This window comes from Lepisosteus oculatus, chromosome 16 (assembly GCF_040954835.1).
Source record: "Lepisosteus oculatus isolate fLepOcu1 chromosome 16, fLepOcu1.hap2, whole genome shotgun sequence".
In the NCBI taxonomy this organism is placed as follows: Eukaryota; Metazoa; Chordata; class Actinopteri; order Semionotiformes; family Lepisosteidae; genus Lepisosteus; species Lepisosteus oculatus.
In genome coordinates, this window is record NC_090711.1 from 12,475,095 (window position 1) to 12,491,238 (window position 16,144).

The window sequence follows — 16,144 nt, forward strand, 5'->3', positions numbered from 1 at the left end:
AACAGCACTATTCAATATCTGCATTGATAAATCATATCTATTCCTGAATGTTCTCAAATCAGACACATCGCACTAAATGTAGTGTATTGTGCCCCAAGTATTAAAGATGGCTTATCTTGCACTGCAGCCTGAATGTCCCAGTTTAGGTTGTATTCTGGCATTAAATGTATATTTTGGGTTATAGAATCCAGGACAAACCATGTTGTGACGCAGCAGATCACAAAAAAATATCCGGAGGTTCACAGGCTAAACAACGCCTGTCCCATTATAAACACAATGGATGATATCCTTGGATCTGATAACTACTAACTACTCAATGGGCTGAATGGGCCACATCTAATTTCTTCTGTATGTAATTCACTTCAGATGTTTGCTCAGACTGCCAGCTTGTATAAAATGTGTATAAATACAAGTACATGCAGAAGAAATCTTTTCTTGGCCTTTTTTTTATTAGGTATTTTAAGAAATAGAAAAAATAAACCTTTGTGATCTAAATCACTTTGGCTAACACATACTATTCAACTTATTGCACTTCAGGACAGGAAATCTTCTATTGCACATTACATGCAGAAACACAGCTTGAGGTCGACAGGCTGCTACTCTGTTGGGCTGGTGAGCTCCACTCTTTGATATCTGGCTGAAGAAATGCTTTCCTTGCCCCAATCATAGCCGCTCCAACCTCTGTTATAAAACCTACGAAAAACAACAACCCAAACCAAGATTAGAATTTGAGTCAATAAATAACGCAGCTAGGTTCATGTAATACTTTCCTCATTGATTGAGGAAATGAATCATCTTGTGCTGTCATGTTTTCACAGGTGGATAGTTCTTAAAAAAACATTATGATTCCATCAGTGAAGGATTAACATTACAGGACACTAAACTGACATAAATGTATAAATATGTCTGGAAATGTTCTCGAGCATTAAAAACTTCATGCCACCGTTGGGCTTAATTGTTTTTTTTTTTTAAATATTCTAAGCAATTGGACTGCAAATGTCAGAGCATAAATACAAAGCAGAAAAGTGCGACTCAGCTGTTTCAGAACAATCATATAAGTCTTTTATCGATTTTAAGTCGCTCTAAAGCAGGGGTGTTTAATCTTGGTCCTGGAGGAGCAGGTCTGTTGATTTTTTTAAAGTCTCTTTAAAGCCACAGTGCTTACAGAAACCAGACTCCAGTATGCCAGACTCCAGCTGGTCCAGCTCATGAAGAGCTGAGTTAGTATGAAAACCTGTAGACACAGCAGCCCTCAAGGACCACGACTGGACATCTCTGCTCTAAAAGGCAGCTTTCCTTTGCACTTGTTTGAGATGCTTTGAAATCATAAGAATAAAGGTTCGGAACCTGGTCTCCTGTAGCCTCATCCAGACATTACCTTGCGTATAAATGTCCACACAGTTACAGACAAATACACACAAAGCTTTGGCACTCAGGTTTCTACAATTTGGTCCCATTTTTGAATAAAATGTTATTCTCACGCAATTTGGAGTTAGTGGTTGTTGAAGGTTTGGGCTTATTACATAAGGAGAGCATGAGGACTTGCAGATGTGTTGCTCTGATACGCTGACCCGTCAGAGCCATTTATCCATTGATATGCTGCAAGCTCTGCAGTGCCCAATACTTTGCATGCATACATTTACTTTGATTGGGAGACTCTCTGCAATATCAGGCTGGGACTAAGAACCTCAACACAACACCAAAAAACAGCAGTTTCTGCAGTAAGGACTAAACCCCACAGCCTTTCAGTTAGCAATATAGAGCTGGACCTATTATTTTACACAGTCCATATTGCTTATATGTACAATTCACTTTTCCTGTATTGTTACTTTTGTGTTACTTTTCAAATATTATGTACCTTTTTCCAGACAGCTCCTTATCTATCTCTTCCAGGGATTTCCCTTTTGTTTCAGGCAAGAGGAAGTAGATGAAGAGAACAGCAAGGACTCCAGTCAATCCGTAGAGCAGGAAGGTCCAGGACAGGCCTAAAGTATCTAGTCAAAGGAATAATACAGATGGTGGACTCTGCATTCCATTCCAAAAGACCTTGTTAAATCTGAACTGAATTACATCTTTTGCTGTTGGACAAAATGACTGATATTACTGAAACAACTCTGGACTCCTTTGTGGAAAAAAATAAAAAGATAATGCAACAGCTTAAAGACAGTTATGCAACGAAATGGGTTGCTCGTGCCAAGAAAGGCAAATTACACTTCCATAGTCCTAAATTACTTTTGTGCTTCTCAATTGACAGTATAGTCCTGGCAATGGCTTCAAGGAAGGAAACTCTCTATTCTTAATGGCATTCATCAAGTACAAACCTAAGAACATTTCACAAGGCGGTTACTGCTAGCATGTACTTGTTTATGACTTGAAAAGCATCACACACGCTCCACACACAGACCCCTTCAGAGGCCACATTACCATGAATATGCCTGATAACTCACCAATCACGTTCAGGAAGGTAAAGGTAACAATTAAGTTGGCTGCCCAGTTGAAGCAATTAGTGAAGGCAAAGGCTCTTCCCCTCAGCGAGGCTGGAAATATTTCGCTGAGGACCAGCCAGGTCACTGTACATTCCAGCAAAACAAAAGCAAAGGCACGGTGTTTACATTGCGTCACACAGCATTACATCCTGGGGAAAAAAAGGACTTTTGTATTTAGACCTTTGAAACAGAAAAAACTTAATTAAATGTTTCTCAGACAAAAGGAGCAAGCTGCCTTTTTTCTAATTAAAAAAAGTAAAGCTTTAATTTCAGCTTTTAGTTGCTCCTAGTCATGGTATGACTAATATGAATAAAATATATAGATACTGTATGTGGTTCTAGTCCAATATATTGGTTTTTGGTTCTGCGATGACCTTGGATAAATCAGTAGGATTATTCAGGTTCTGTCCTCCCACATCTCACAAGAGAAAAGAGAGTGTGATCCAGCTGCAATAGAAAGTCTGACCTGACAACTGCAAATTAAAAATCTCGTATAATACCCGAGAGCAACTTTTGACTCAGTAGAAAAAGAAAAAGCAGCCTCGAGCAAAAAGGAATTAATCATCAAGTGCTGGCTTTGTAACTTGTGTTTGGTAGATGGGTTGGAACATTGAACTGATCTTGGATTGTGCTGCTCAGTGTGATCTTCCATACGCTGACCAACGCTGCTTTCTCATGACTTATTTGGTGGCAACTGACCAGCATTAGGTAATGGAGAGGTCTAATGTGCTGTATGTCATAAATTAGATTCCAAACACGAATGGAAGCAGATTGTGTTTATTCCTTCAGGTGCATGACATTCTGCTTGTTTCTTTCATATCTGTGAAGGTCAGTTGCTCAGGTTGAAAAATTAAGTAATTAATCTGCAGCACTACTTGGATCTTGACTCAGCCAGGCTACATCCGACTTTATGCTTTTACATCCCAGGATGAAAACTACTGTTCTCACCCTGTGAACCATTTGACATCACTTGAAACTAATTTGATCCCCTTCCCACCCCATCCCGATTTCTGAAAATCGTTTTAATATAAAAACTTCAAACACCTCTTCTTGCTTCCAGATAGTTACCCCTCCCTTCACTTCAGAATACTTCACTGCAAACATTTGTCTGGCAATCAAGAATTTCACATTTCTCTTTTGGCACCTTAAGAAAAATGGACTGCTTGGGTGTAGCTAATTTTAAACTCCATTACCAGAGCTTTTCAACTTTCAACAGCAATCAAAGTTTGATTTAGTCAAAGGCTTTAGAACTGTGGTGACATTCAATTATTCCTATTCCTATTTCCTTGTCATTCCTTACCAGCCTTACTCTCAGATCAGGATGTAGTTACTGCTTCTTATTTAGAAAACTCTTAAGTACCATGAAGTGGTTCCAATTGAAAACAACAGTTTCACTGCTATTTGCTTTAGATTATACTACAGTATGGCGTTTTCAGAAATATTACTGTGCACAGTGGTGCAGTGGATAGTACTGCTGCATCATAGCACTGGGGCCCTGGGTTCAATTCCTGGGGTGCTATCTGTATGTTCTTCTTGTGTTTGTGTGGGTTTCCTCCCAGAGTCAAAAGACATGATGGTAGGTCAATTGGCTTCAGGAAAAACTGGCCCAGGTGTGAATGTCTGTGTGTGCCCTGCGATGGACTGGTCTCCCCACACTGTATCCTGCCTTGTGCCCATTACTTGCCAAGATAGGCTCGGGCTCCTACGTGACCTTGTACTGGATAAAATGGTTAAAAAATGGATGGATAGATGGATTACTGTGCCATTATAATACTATTACTACTATTTAAACACGACAATAATCAACCAGTGATTAATAAAGTCACTTGACAGACCCGTTCAACTCCCCGAAAGACAGAAAGAAATATCAATGTTGATGGAAACTTACTTGGTCCAAATCCTACTGAATATGCACTTACAAATGCCATCATACTGAGCAAGCTGATCCAGTTCAGTATTCCATATCCCATAGGGCTGGTGGAAACCGAAGTCTCTGGAGTCATATCTGTCGAGAATGACTGAAAGGATGAATAGGTTTCCGAAACATCCGGTGATCCATAAGATTTCTCACTGCCTTTAGGTTTTTCCACGCTGCTGTTGCTCAGATTCAAAACTTGATACACAGAACTATTTGAGGGTGTAGGTTCAGTGGATTTCACAGTGATAAATATGCTGCTTTTCAGGTGATCACCATCACCGCTGCAGGTCTTATTGGCATGGATGGCGGTGTGCTGGCTCAAAAGTCCAATCACCATCACGGATACTGACATCACAACACATCCACCGATCAGCAGTGCTCTTCGGCCCACCTTGTCGGCGCAGCTCATGGAGACTAGAGTCGCCACGACCTTCACAGCGCCCAGCCCCACCGAGGCCAGGACTGCAGAGGCGTCGCTTTGAAAACCCACAGAGTGGAAAATGGTGGAGGCGTAGAAGAGCACATTGGGCTGGCCAGTGAACTGCTGGAACAGCACCAGGCCCAGGCCGATGACGGTTCTGGTTCGCATGTTGTCTTTGGATTGAAAGAGGTTCAGGAAACTGTAGTACTGGTCAGAGACTCTGGCGGCACCGCCGTGTTCCATCTCTTCGGCCGAGGACAGCTGGATGAGGCCACTCTGGCTGGGGGCCTCCTGGGATACCTGAAGTGGCATTCCAGATCGGGATGGGAGGAAGAGAACAGCGAGGAACTGAACCAAGGATGGGACAGTGGCCAACCCAAACATATACTTCCACCCCTCTTTGACCTCGGAAAAGGCGTAGTTCATGGCGTAGGCTGCCAGAATGCCGACGGTGATGCCGGCTTCGTACAGAGTCACCAACAGCCCCCGCCGTCTGGGCCTGACCATCTCCGAGACAAAAATGCAGCAGGACATGGATGAGATCGACATGGCGAAGCCGACAGCGATGCGGCCGGCCACAAGCGCCGAGACAGACCTGCTGAGAGCCAGAAGGAGGCTACCGCCCAGGATGAGCAGGCTGCCGAGCAGGATGGAGTTCCTCCGGCCGTGCCGGTCTATTAGGACGCCGCCAACCAGGGAGGCCGAGAGGGCCCCGAGCAACAGGGCGCTCACGACCGCTTCCTGCTGGAAACAGCTCAGCTGGAATTCCGGCTGCAGCTGGAGGAGGGCTCCAGAGATGATGCCCAGCTCGTATCCAAAGACCAGGCCGCCCAGGACGGACACTGCCGAGGCCAGAACCAAGACGGAGCAACCTAACGGCGGGAACACGGAAAAATAATGGATGGTATTCTGAGGTCAACAGTAAGGAATTTTGAAAAGAGATTCGCTCTCCAAATCACTTATCTGAATTTAAATCAACATTTATTGCTCAGATAATACTCAAGGTCTCTAACATGCATACCTTTCATAGTTCAACATTTGCAGTCACAGGCTTTATAACAGAAAGTAAAGACAATGCACGCCTACAGCCTAGATTTATGAAGGCAATTCACCTATTTTTTGAGGTCTTAATCAAGGACTGCTGTTGTTCATCCTCTCTCTAGGTTTGTACAGAGTATTTGGTAACAGCCATTCCAGTTCTCAATCTCGGTTATATTTGTCACTGTGTTATATCACATGTGCAAGACTCGAATGTTTATTAACACAACAGTCACGACTGATTCTGGCCTTGAAACACCTCTGCAAACTACCAGGCTCAAAAGCTGCACGACTTGCACATTAAAATGGGACTCCTGTCAGTAAAGTTTAGAAATATTTCATTATAGCACAGTTTAATAGGGTTCTCGGTTTAAAAAGACATTTTCAATCACTAATAGATAAGTGCTATATATATACACAATATGCACAGTATACATAATTCCCCCCTATAATCAGCATTGCTAAAACTGATTTCCAATGGCAACTGCATGTTGCACAATTTTCTATTTGAGAGTAAGACATAAGAACAAAAAACAACAACAAAAAAAAGAATAAGAGCGACTTACCCATCATGACTGGCTTCAGAACTCTGTAACTTTAAAAACGGGCATTTCAAGCCGTGTCAGCTGTTGTCAGAGCCCGGTGTTATCCAAGAAACGATAAACCTATTGAGCAAGAAAAAACAAAAAAATAAAGATTTAGCAAAAGGGCCCAAACAAGCTAGACTTACTGTACTTTCTTTGTGCACAAAGGGGAATATTACTGTTCTCTTTTCCTAACCTCTTTTTAGAGGTTTTTAAAAATATCACAGCCTAAAGAATTCTAAGTGGAGAAGCAGTGATACTCAAATCACAGACAGGGCTGGGAGAGAAGCTAATGAGATTGTGAGGCTTTGTAGCTATGACAACTCACTTGTTGATGCTCATAATTTAATTAAACCAGACCACTTCAGAACAACTATCACTCAAAGGAGATGCGGCTAATGGTTTAGTTTTTAATTTTGTTTTTGAAGAGAATTATACAACAGTGTTTGCGGCCATCAGAGCCAATGCCCTTGTTTTCCAGGGTTATTGAGTCTAGTTGCCATAGCACCTGACAGGCATCACCGAGGAAGAGGAAGAACAACTGCTAATCCCTACAATGTACAGTATTATAGTTGTCTTTTGTTTTGACAAGTCTGTTTTATTTCGTTTTGTGGAATACCACACCTGCAAACACGGATATAAAGTTGCTATGTCAGAGAACATGCGCCATGTCGCACATTCATTTTACGGCGCGACTATGAACACACGTTTTCATGAATGAGAATCACTGAGCTTTTCAAAGCTTATACTTCACAGGTTTATCAAATTAAAATAAAAAATATTTTTAAAATAACATTAAAAAACAATATTCTTATAAATAAAAACATTAAGTTAAACATAAGTCTTTTGTCCCCTCTGCAATAAAACTGCTCAATGAATGTCCCCCCAGCACCTATTTATTTATGTATCACATACTGTTGTTGTGATTTCACGTACTTTGTGTGATTTTATGTGACTTTTTTGTTTTACTTGTGCGTTTTGTATTTGTATGGGAGAAGCCAAAGACTAAATTCCACAGCAGCAGACAAAGTATCTTTTTATATTTACAGAGATGATCTTGCTCAATGGTGCAATAGCAGCGTCCAATTCAAACGCAGAAACTTCCACTCCAGAGACTGGAGGCCTCAAGATTTTGTTTTAGAACAAAAACAAATGAGTACTATCCAAGCTATATATATTTTATCATGTATACAGGTGAGGGAAAATATTATAAGTAAACTTCAACATATTGAGGAGAAATCGTGCCGTTCCTTGTTGCTGCTTTTAAACTGCAATACACGTATCTCCGATCAGAAAGCCCTTATTCCCGATTAGGCATCCCAACCTATTTCTGAAGAACAGTTTGTTAACATACAGTAAGTACAGCACTAGCTATCATTAACAGTTTTTAGGTCATTAGGTAATACATTGCTAACAGAATTAGAGTGCTTTTTTAGAACGCGATTATATTGGGACATCCTGCCTTTTCTCTTCAACGAAAGGTAGTTTACTCCAGTTAGATTTTATTTTCTTGGATGTACCATTAAACAAGTATATTGTTAACTACAATAAATTGAATGATACACAGTTACAGTTTGTTTGTTTTCTTTTAAATGTATACTGTTAATGCACCTTTTTATGTTTGTTACTTATTTTCAACAACACATTTTCCTATATATTTGCTAAACATGAAGAACTTTTTTCTTGAACATTCAGGCCTAAATGACTTACATTCTTTGATGCCGGCTAGCTAATCGAAACGCAAAAAGAGCTTTTCAAAAGCATTTACATTTTCTATCAATTGTAAACAATTTCCTCAAAAACAGTCCATTACCCGAAGGTATTTCATGAATTTGCATCAAGAGGACTCAAAACATTATCCACTGTTTTTCCTAAAAATACAAAACCCAAATGGTTTGCTATTTGTACAAGAGGATAAGAGGAACGTTGCAAAGCAAAAAAACTGTTTGACCAATCACTGCTTAAAGTTAATAGACTTTAAAATGTCTTTCAGCCTGAAGAACAGTTCAACATATTTTTAAACAAAGATATAAGTCTTGCTACATTTTGTTCTGACGCCAAAGGAGCAAAATTACATAAAGCAATTCAAATAAACAATAGGCACAAACTAAACAATTTGCGCTCGTTCAGCAAAACTCTGTAACCGTTAACGAGAAAGAGTTTATTGCTGTTAAAAGAGATATCATTTAAAGCAGTTCTAACTCCACCTTGCTTCGAGTTTGATGATTATTGCAGTCATCACAGACTTTTGTTATTTTTTGTGCTTTCAAAAGGTTTGTCTTCGGGACATGGAAACCAAAAGATGTTGCACCGCCAACCGCAGTCCCCAGCTATCCGCTATCCATCAAACTTCTTCAGGAAGTTGATGCTACGTGGCACAGACCCCGACCAACTTCTTCTCGGATTGCAAGATGCCAATGTGAATGTTGCCCGCAAGGGGCCGACATTTTGACTTCAAATTCAAAGGGATTGTGTGACTCCTAGCCTCCTTTAAACCGGGGTTTTGCAAGCATTCTTGTGCTGGCTGGAGACACGGCCACACATAACCTGTAATTGTGCAATGTAGCTGCATCTTCTCTAAGACAACCCAGATGTCCATTCCAGCAGTTTCATCTGAGATATACCGCCTAACTGGTTAATAAACGTGACATCAATTGTTTATTAATGCTGTAGCAGCGTCTACAACAATTATGTTTTGCTCCGTGTTATTAATAATGCAAAACTGCGCCGTAGTAACACATCTCATCAGAAGTAATAATGTCACCTATTTTTTTTTTATTCCTGAAAAGTGATACTTTAAGCCGCTGCCTAGACTTTATGCAGAAGACAGCGTGATCTGTTTGAACAGCAAGCCAGCACGCCCACTGTCGGAAACGGAAGTAGCACGAATGCGCAGGCGTGCCTGGGTTCAAGGCAGATGGAGAAAGTAGTGGTTGTCACTCAGGGTTAGATCACAACCAAAAGACAGGGTCGTGCTTTTTCCCCTCCAGCAGCAACGCAACGGTGCCGAGAATGGCTCTTGAGAAAGCGAGCGGCGCGGCCCGGCCGTTTCTGGACGGAGTGGAGGTGGTGAAGCAGGGAGCCGAGGCGCGGCTGTACCGGGGGCAGTTCCTGGGCAGAGCGGCGATCGTGAAGGAGCGGTTCCCGAAGCGGTACCGACACCCGTCCCTGGACGAGAAGCTCACTCACCGCAGGACCGTCCAGGAGGTGCGGTCCATCCTGCGCTGCAGAAAGGCAGGTGCGAGCAGACGGAGCGGTGTAACACTGCCGTGAGGCAGACCCGTGTGCACTTGTACATGCGGGTCAGCCCGGGGCCTGTTGTGTTAATGAGAGTACTAACGAGCATCTAGAAACACCTTCTTTTTTCTCACTGGATCATCCGATCTACTTTCCACAAGCTGTTGACACCGTGATCCACAGTTTCTGGTGAAAACCCACGGACGTTTAGTAAAAGCATTAAAGAAATACATTTGAGCGGTCAGCTCCCCAATAGTTCCTGGTGACTATTACTGGTACTATAGGGGGTACCACAATTAAGCAAATTACGTTTTTAAACAAGTGCGATAACAGCCCCCAGAATTCACCCCCTCCAGAAGCATTGTAATCATGGAATCTAAAAAAAGCTGTGCATTATTGTAAAAATATACTTTTCACGGATGTACAGAGGCCCATTGGGTCACCAAAAGAGAAAGGTAAAAACGTGATGTGACAGGTAGCGTCACGTCTGTTCATCTAAAGTCATAACATGGGACTAACCTACTTTGGTTATGTTATAAATATTGCAATCAATTTCTTAGCCATATGATACAATAGTAGCACCCACTCCTAATAATCTTGATCCAAATAAATAATTTCCATAACACTATTTTATTCAGTTGTTTCAAACTCTTTGGATAATTCAATTTGTAAGGAACAGGATTTCACGTGTCCTTTTTAAAGCCTGTATTGCAGACATTCAGGTAATGAACTGGTGCATTTAGTTCAGTCTAGGCAGAACACTGATTTGACCCCACTAATGTCTGCAAGTGCATTATACATTGAAATCTCTGTAAATACGTGCTTGCCGTTATAGATGAGCAAGTGATTTTGATAAACAGCTCTGATGTTGTGCTGTGGGTACACATTTCCAAAACGCCCTGGAAAAAACGTTATTAGAATGAATGGAGATATGAAGTATCCCATTACCCAGCTCAAATGTGTTGGAGAGTTCAATTCATCTGATGCATTTCTCCTTTTTAAAATTCATCAACTTCCTCGCACTCATGTGTAGTCCAGCAGAAAAAAGGTTCATTTTAAAGTAGCAAAACCAAATGGACATTTTTGATCTTTTAAAAACAAAGATGCAAGGTATTATTAGACAGCCTTTTAAGAAAAAACAACAACATTGGGTCCCATGAGTGGCTGGTTTCCTGGACTGGACGTCTTTGCATCTGTTTTATTTTTCCTTTCATTCAGGCATCGCTACTCCGGTAGTTTATTTTGTCGACTACACCTCCCACTGCATCTTCCTTGAAGAGATTGTGGGCGCGGTCACAGTGCGGGACCATCTCAACTCTGCCCGGGCCTGCGGGAGAGACCCCGAGCATCTTCACGCTCTCGTGGAGAGGATGGGGCAGATTCTGGCCAAGATGCACGACGAGGATGTGGTCCATGGGGACCTGACCACCTCCAATATGCTTCTGAGGGGGGACGCCGACGGCGGCAACGCAGAGCTGGTGCTGATCGACTTCGGGCTGAGCTACATCTCGGCCCTGCCGGAGGACAAAGGGGTGGACCTGTACGTGTTAGAGAAGGCGTTCCTGAGCACCCACCCCAACACGGAAGAGCTCTTCGGGGCGCTGCTGGAAAGTTACGCCGCTTGCTCAAAGAAGTCGTCTCCCGTCATCAAAAAACTGGATGAAGTGAGACTCCGCGGTAGGAAAAGGTCAATGGTGGGCTGAGAGGAGGGTCTCATGGGGCGCTGGTCCCAGGGGCATGAAGAGCTCGGGATCAGCACTGGGGCTCTGTGGGACAGTTTGGGATCAGGAGACTTGATTTTGGTGACAATAAAAACAAATTTTATGTACTTTCTGTGTTGCTTCGCTTTTTGGGTTGTTAGAAAAAAAAATGGGCAGCTAGCTCTTTAATAGTTGTCGTTTTGCCCTCCTAAAGATTTAAAAAAAAGATTTCTTTGTAAAAATGGACTTTGGTAACACTTGGATTTCACTCATTTTTGTTCTTTGAAGTGTCCTGAAATTGTAGTTGCCTAACCCGATTTTTGTTTCCTCACAGCATCAAGAAACGTAATGTTTTGATCCACTGCTTCCTGCTCACAGAACGTGTTTTTAAAAGCTGCAGCCTGGTCAATATCTCTGAGTTTCCAGTGTTAATACTATAAAGTTTTCTTTATATTTCGATCTAGATGGTTTCAACAAAGGGAATGTGAAGCAAAATGTCAAATATTTCCTGTTTCTTTTACTAGGAGAGAAGACCAAATTTATTTTTGTATTTGAAACCATTGTGTGCCTATTACTATTTTAAAATCTAGATATATAATACATTATGTCATGTCACAGTTCGGACAGAAATACTGTATTTCTATACTATTTTTCAATACTATATTTGATGAGATGTTGTTCTCGGAAGCTTGCTTGGAAGTTAGATGGGCACATCTTGTACAGAACTGCTGTTTTTCTCTCCAGCAGCTTACAGGTGCTTTTGTAATGACAAGGTCACGTTTAGACAGTAGATCTTCTCAGAGGTCGTATATTAAGAAATTACAGCAAGTGATGTCATGCAGAAATGGTCAAAAGAGCTGTGTCTAAGAACTCCGTATCCTTTGCAGAACGTAGCTACATCACCAGGTTCCCCGGCTCTTCACGTCTTTCACTGGGCTCATTCGCTTTCTGCTGCTGTTGACCCTGTACCTCGCCAGCTGGCAGCTGAAAGAATAGAAACAGGAATGAGTGTGACAGCAGAGGATGTTTACAACCTGTCATAAACCATGCCCACGCAGTTGTTGGTATGGCTTATTTAATGCAAACGTAACAGTTCTTTTTGACTATCGCAGTTAAAGGAGACCACGCGCAGTGAAAGCGTTTTATAGCCTTTCAGTTTTGTTCCATTGCAGTTGGTAAAGGCCAAGGTCTTGTTTCTGTCTTCTTAAAGCCCATTGTTAGAATCCAAACACCAACTCATAGAGGTGAGGGAGGGAATTCAACAGAGCCAGCTTTCTTCACTCTTCAGAGCGGAAAGATTTACAGTGACAGACTTCACCCTCACACCACCAGTTCTTGAAATTCAAAAGCAAATGCAAGTGCTTATATACTGTACACTTTTACAAAATGATTCCTAATAATAATAGCATACAATTACATACCGTTTTTCTGTACAATCCACTCAAAGCTCTTTACAGGTAGTGGGGACTCCCCTCCACCACCAGCAGTGTGCAGCCCCACCTAGATGATGTGACAGCAGCAATAGTGCTCCAGTACTCTCACCACACACCAGCTCCATCAGTGGGGAGGAGGACAGAGTGATGTCGCCAGCTCAGAGATGGGGATTCTTAGGAGGACATGACGGGTAAAGGCCAGGGGGAAATTTGGCCAGGACACCAGGGTGACACCCTCACTCTTTGTGGGGAAACACCCTGGGATTTTTAACGACCACAGAGAGTCAGGACCTTGGTTTTACATCTTATCTGAAAGGCTGTGCCTTTTTTTTACAGTATAGTGTCCCCGTCACTATACTGGGGCAGTAGGACCCACCCAGAATTCAGGGTGAGCGACTCCTACAGTAACCTTAGCTTTCCCAGGAGGTCTCCCATCCAGGTGACCAGGTATCACACATGCTGAGCTTTAGTGGCCTGCCAGTGGTGAGTGGAAGGGTGTTATGGCCACTGGCTAAAAAAGGCTGTATATTCTAACAGTTTATTTTCACTGACTGTCATCATATCTCAAGTTAAGTACATCCTGATTCCTACCCCACTGTTTCACTCCTAGTTTCCTTTCTAACCTCTGTTTGCCATGCACTCCGAAGCGTTCAGTCTGCACAGCCCTGCCTCTCTTTTCACCTTCTGTCCCAAGCATGACTATAAACCTTTGACATACAGTATGCGACCCACGTTTAGATGAAAGGAAATATCTGTGGATTGTGTGGTAGGTACTGACAGTTTTGTTTTGAATATCTCTGGACTAGCCTTTGTGGTTCACTGAAACCAGGTAAAACCTTGAATTAGAAAATAGAGATTTGTTAAGAAATGTTAGGGAAGGCCTGGAGGTTATTAATTGGATGTTTATAAGGGAATGGGGTGGCAGTAGCAGAAGTAATGTGTAAATCAGATGTTCCCAGCCACACTTGTAGCAGGACTGTTCCTTCCTCTTTTTCTTTTGATCTTTCAAGGAAAACTCAAATTTACACAACAACAATATTAAAACATGTAAGTACCTTCGGGGCATTAAATGGGGGGACAAGTGAATTAGTTTAGAAATACACTAAGAAGCTTAGTTAAAAACATACAACTTTACATCTGAGGCACATTCAGCTATCCTCATTGTAAATGTTAGAGAATTCCATAAACAGGGCAAAACCTATTAAAATCACTTTATTGGCCATATACAATTTCTTGTATTAGGAATTTGTCTTTTCACATACCCCAGCTTGCTCTCCATGAGGCATACAGGCAGGGAGAGAAGCCAGAGTGCAGGGTTGGCCATTTATACAGCATCCCTGCAGCAGTTGGAGTTAAGGGCCTTGCTCAGGGGCCCAATGGAGTAGGATTCCTCTGCCAGCCACAGGATACAAACCAGAAACCTTCCAGCCACAGACGCAGATCCTTAGCCACAGTGCCACTGCTTTGCCCGCATGTAGACTTAGTCTTTCAATCCAGGAACAAACCTATCATTTCATGTGGTAAAGTATGGGGTGACAGACTGGGAACTAAAGTTAAGCTCGGGATTAAGACGCTAGACAAGTGTTATTCAAAGCCAGTAGAGGACAGTGTGTACTTTAAGTCTGTTCAGAAAGGATAATTAACCACAGTCACTATGCTGAGAGTGTGCATCGGTGTGAGATTATGTCAGCTTTCGTGGATAGTTATGAAGATTTATAATAGAAAATAATCAGGTGGTAGCACTATTCAGAACTGTTAAGAACTATGTTATGTGGTTACTATGTAAATTAAGCCTTAGCAGGGTGCAAAGTACTGGAGGGCCAGGAAGGTTCTGGTTTATTTCCATCTGAGTTCTTATTTTCAGAATTGAGCATATTTATGTAACTGGATAAGTTGAAATCTTTTCTTGTTCTGAAGAAACTGGAGATTTTACCTAGAAAACCTGCTGGTTAGAGGTTCCTGAGTTTGACCATGAAAGAATGAGAGTGAAGGATTAATCTGACCTTCGGTGTATTTCTTAAGGAAAAAATGTTTTCTGTTCTCCATTTTAGATTAAACACTCAGCACACTTCACTGCCTCATTCTTTATTCACTGAAGATTGTCTGCGGATGTTTTTCCCCCCCCCTGTCATTTAGAAACTTCTCAGTTACTTTTTTTAAATGCTCTTGATTAGTTAAGAGCATTTCTCTGGCTTCCATTAGCAAGCAGACCTTTCTGTGCTTCACTGAGAACACAGTGGCCTAGCAGGAGAAGGACTAAAGCTTCTCTTCATGGGTTATAGGGTTTATAACTCCTTCTATCAGTGGTGCGTAACCGTGTAAAGAAAATTGCAGGTAATTTTTCCTTCCTACACATGCAGCTTTTATAATGGAATCTGTGCTTTAAGCAAAGAAAACATCCAGCCATCTGGCCACTTCTAGTACAGGGTCACAGGGGACTCAGAGCCTATCCAGTCACGTGATGGGTACAAGGCAGGATTCACCCTGAAGTAGATGACAGTCCATTGCAGGGCACCCACACACCCCAGAGCCAATTTTCCCAGCAGCCAGTTAACCTACCAGCATGTTTCTGGACAGTGAAAGGAAACCTACAGTGACACAGGTCTGGAATTGAACCCAGGGCACCAGCACTGCCAACCACCGTGCTGTCCCGGAGAGAGCATCTTTTTGCAAAACAGGAGTTTCTGAGTGGGACAACCTTTATAAAATCCAGGCTCCATACGCCCCTGTGAATTGCGATTGACTGGTATCCTAAACCCAGGGTGTAACTGTGACTTGCACCCTGAGATTCTAGGAACGTTTCTTCATTTCCACAAGACTTTGCTTCATCCAGGCGGGGGCTGGTAGAGGGGAGTCCCCATTAACTGTCCAGAAAAGCACTATATAAGTGAAAAGATTTGAAAGTGTAGCTTCAGTTTTCCTTCAATAATATTCTCCTTGCTTTTCAAAAAACACTTTAAATTATAATGCTTTAAAACGGCTTTTACGGAAGCTTTAATGTCAGCCTATTTTCATTAACATGGACAAGGTTCTTTTCTACACAGAAAATAAGATAATCTTTCATCCTGTCTTGTAATTGACACTGAGTGTTCAGTTACAAAGTGTAAAGAATTTCTGAACCATTTAAAGCCAAACTTGTTATTAGATATGAGATTTCACAGCTTGATTTGATTAAAAAAGACCTATTATATGGGTTGAATCAGTGATGGACTCATTTTCTTTGATTATTATATGAGAGCTAAGGACAGGATGATCATAATGCTGATAAAATCTTCTACATGTTCTTCTGCTCCAGCCAAATTAATAATTATTTTCAGCTATCTTTAC

At 41.9% G+C, this 16,144-nt stretch overlaps 2 protein-coding genes across 2 annotated transcripts; one reads left to right on the forward strand and one right to left on the reverse strand.

Moving 5' to 3' along the window:
• Window positions 1–368: 368 nt before the first annotated feature.
• On the reverse strand, window positions 369–9,146 carry slc2a10 (solute carrier family 2 member 10). Its single transcript, XM_015364711.2, has 6 exons — window positions 8,655–9,146; window positions 6,430–6,528; window positions 4,375–5,697; window positions 2,448–2,570; window positions 1,859–1,994; window positions 369–693 (listed from the first exon to the last, which is right to left on the reverse strand). The coding sequence occupies exons 2-6, from the start codon at window positions 6,434–6,436 to the stop codon at window positions 597–599; spliced, it is 1,686 nt and encodes a 561-aa protein (XP_015220197.2). The 5' UTR covers window positions 6,437–6,528; window positions 8,655–9,146; the 3' UTR covers window positions 369–596.
• Window positions 9,147–9,314: 168 nt separating this feature from the next.
• tp53rk (TP53 regulating kinase) lies at window positions 9,315–11,512 on the forward strand. Its single transcript, XM_069179520.1, has 2 exons — window positions 9,315–9,685; window positions 10,903–11,512. Exons 1-2 carry the CDS (start codon window positions 9,460–9,462, stop codon window positions 11,385–11,387), a joined length of 711 nt encoding a protein of 236 aa, XP_069035621.1. The 5' UTR covers window positions 9,315–9,459; the 3' UTR covers window positions 11,388–11,512.
• Window positions 11,513–16,144: the final 4,632 nt, after the last annotated feature.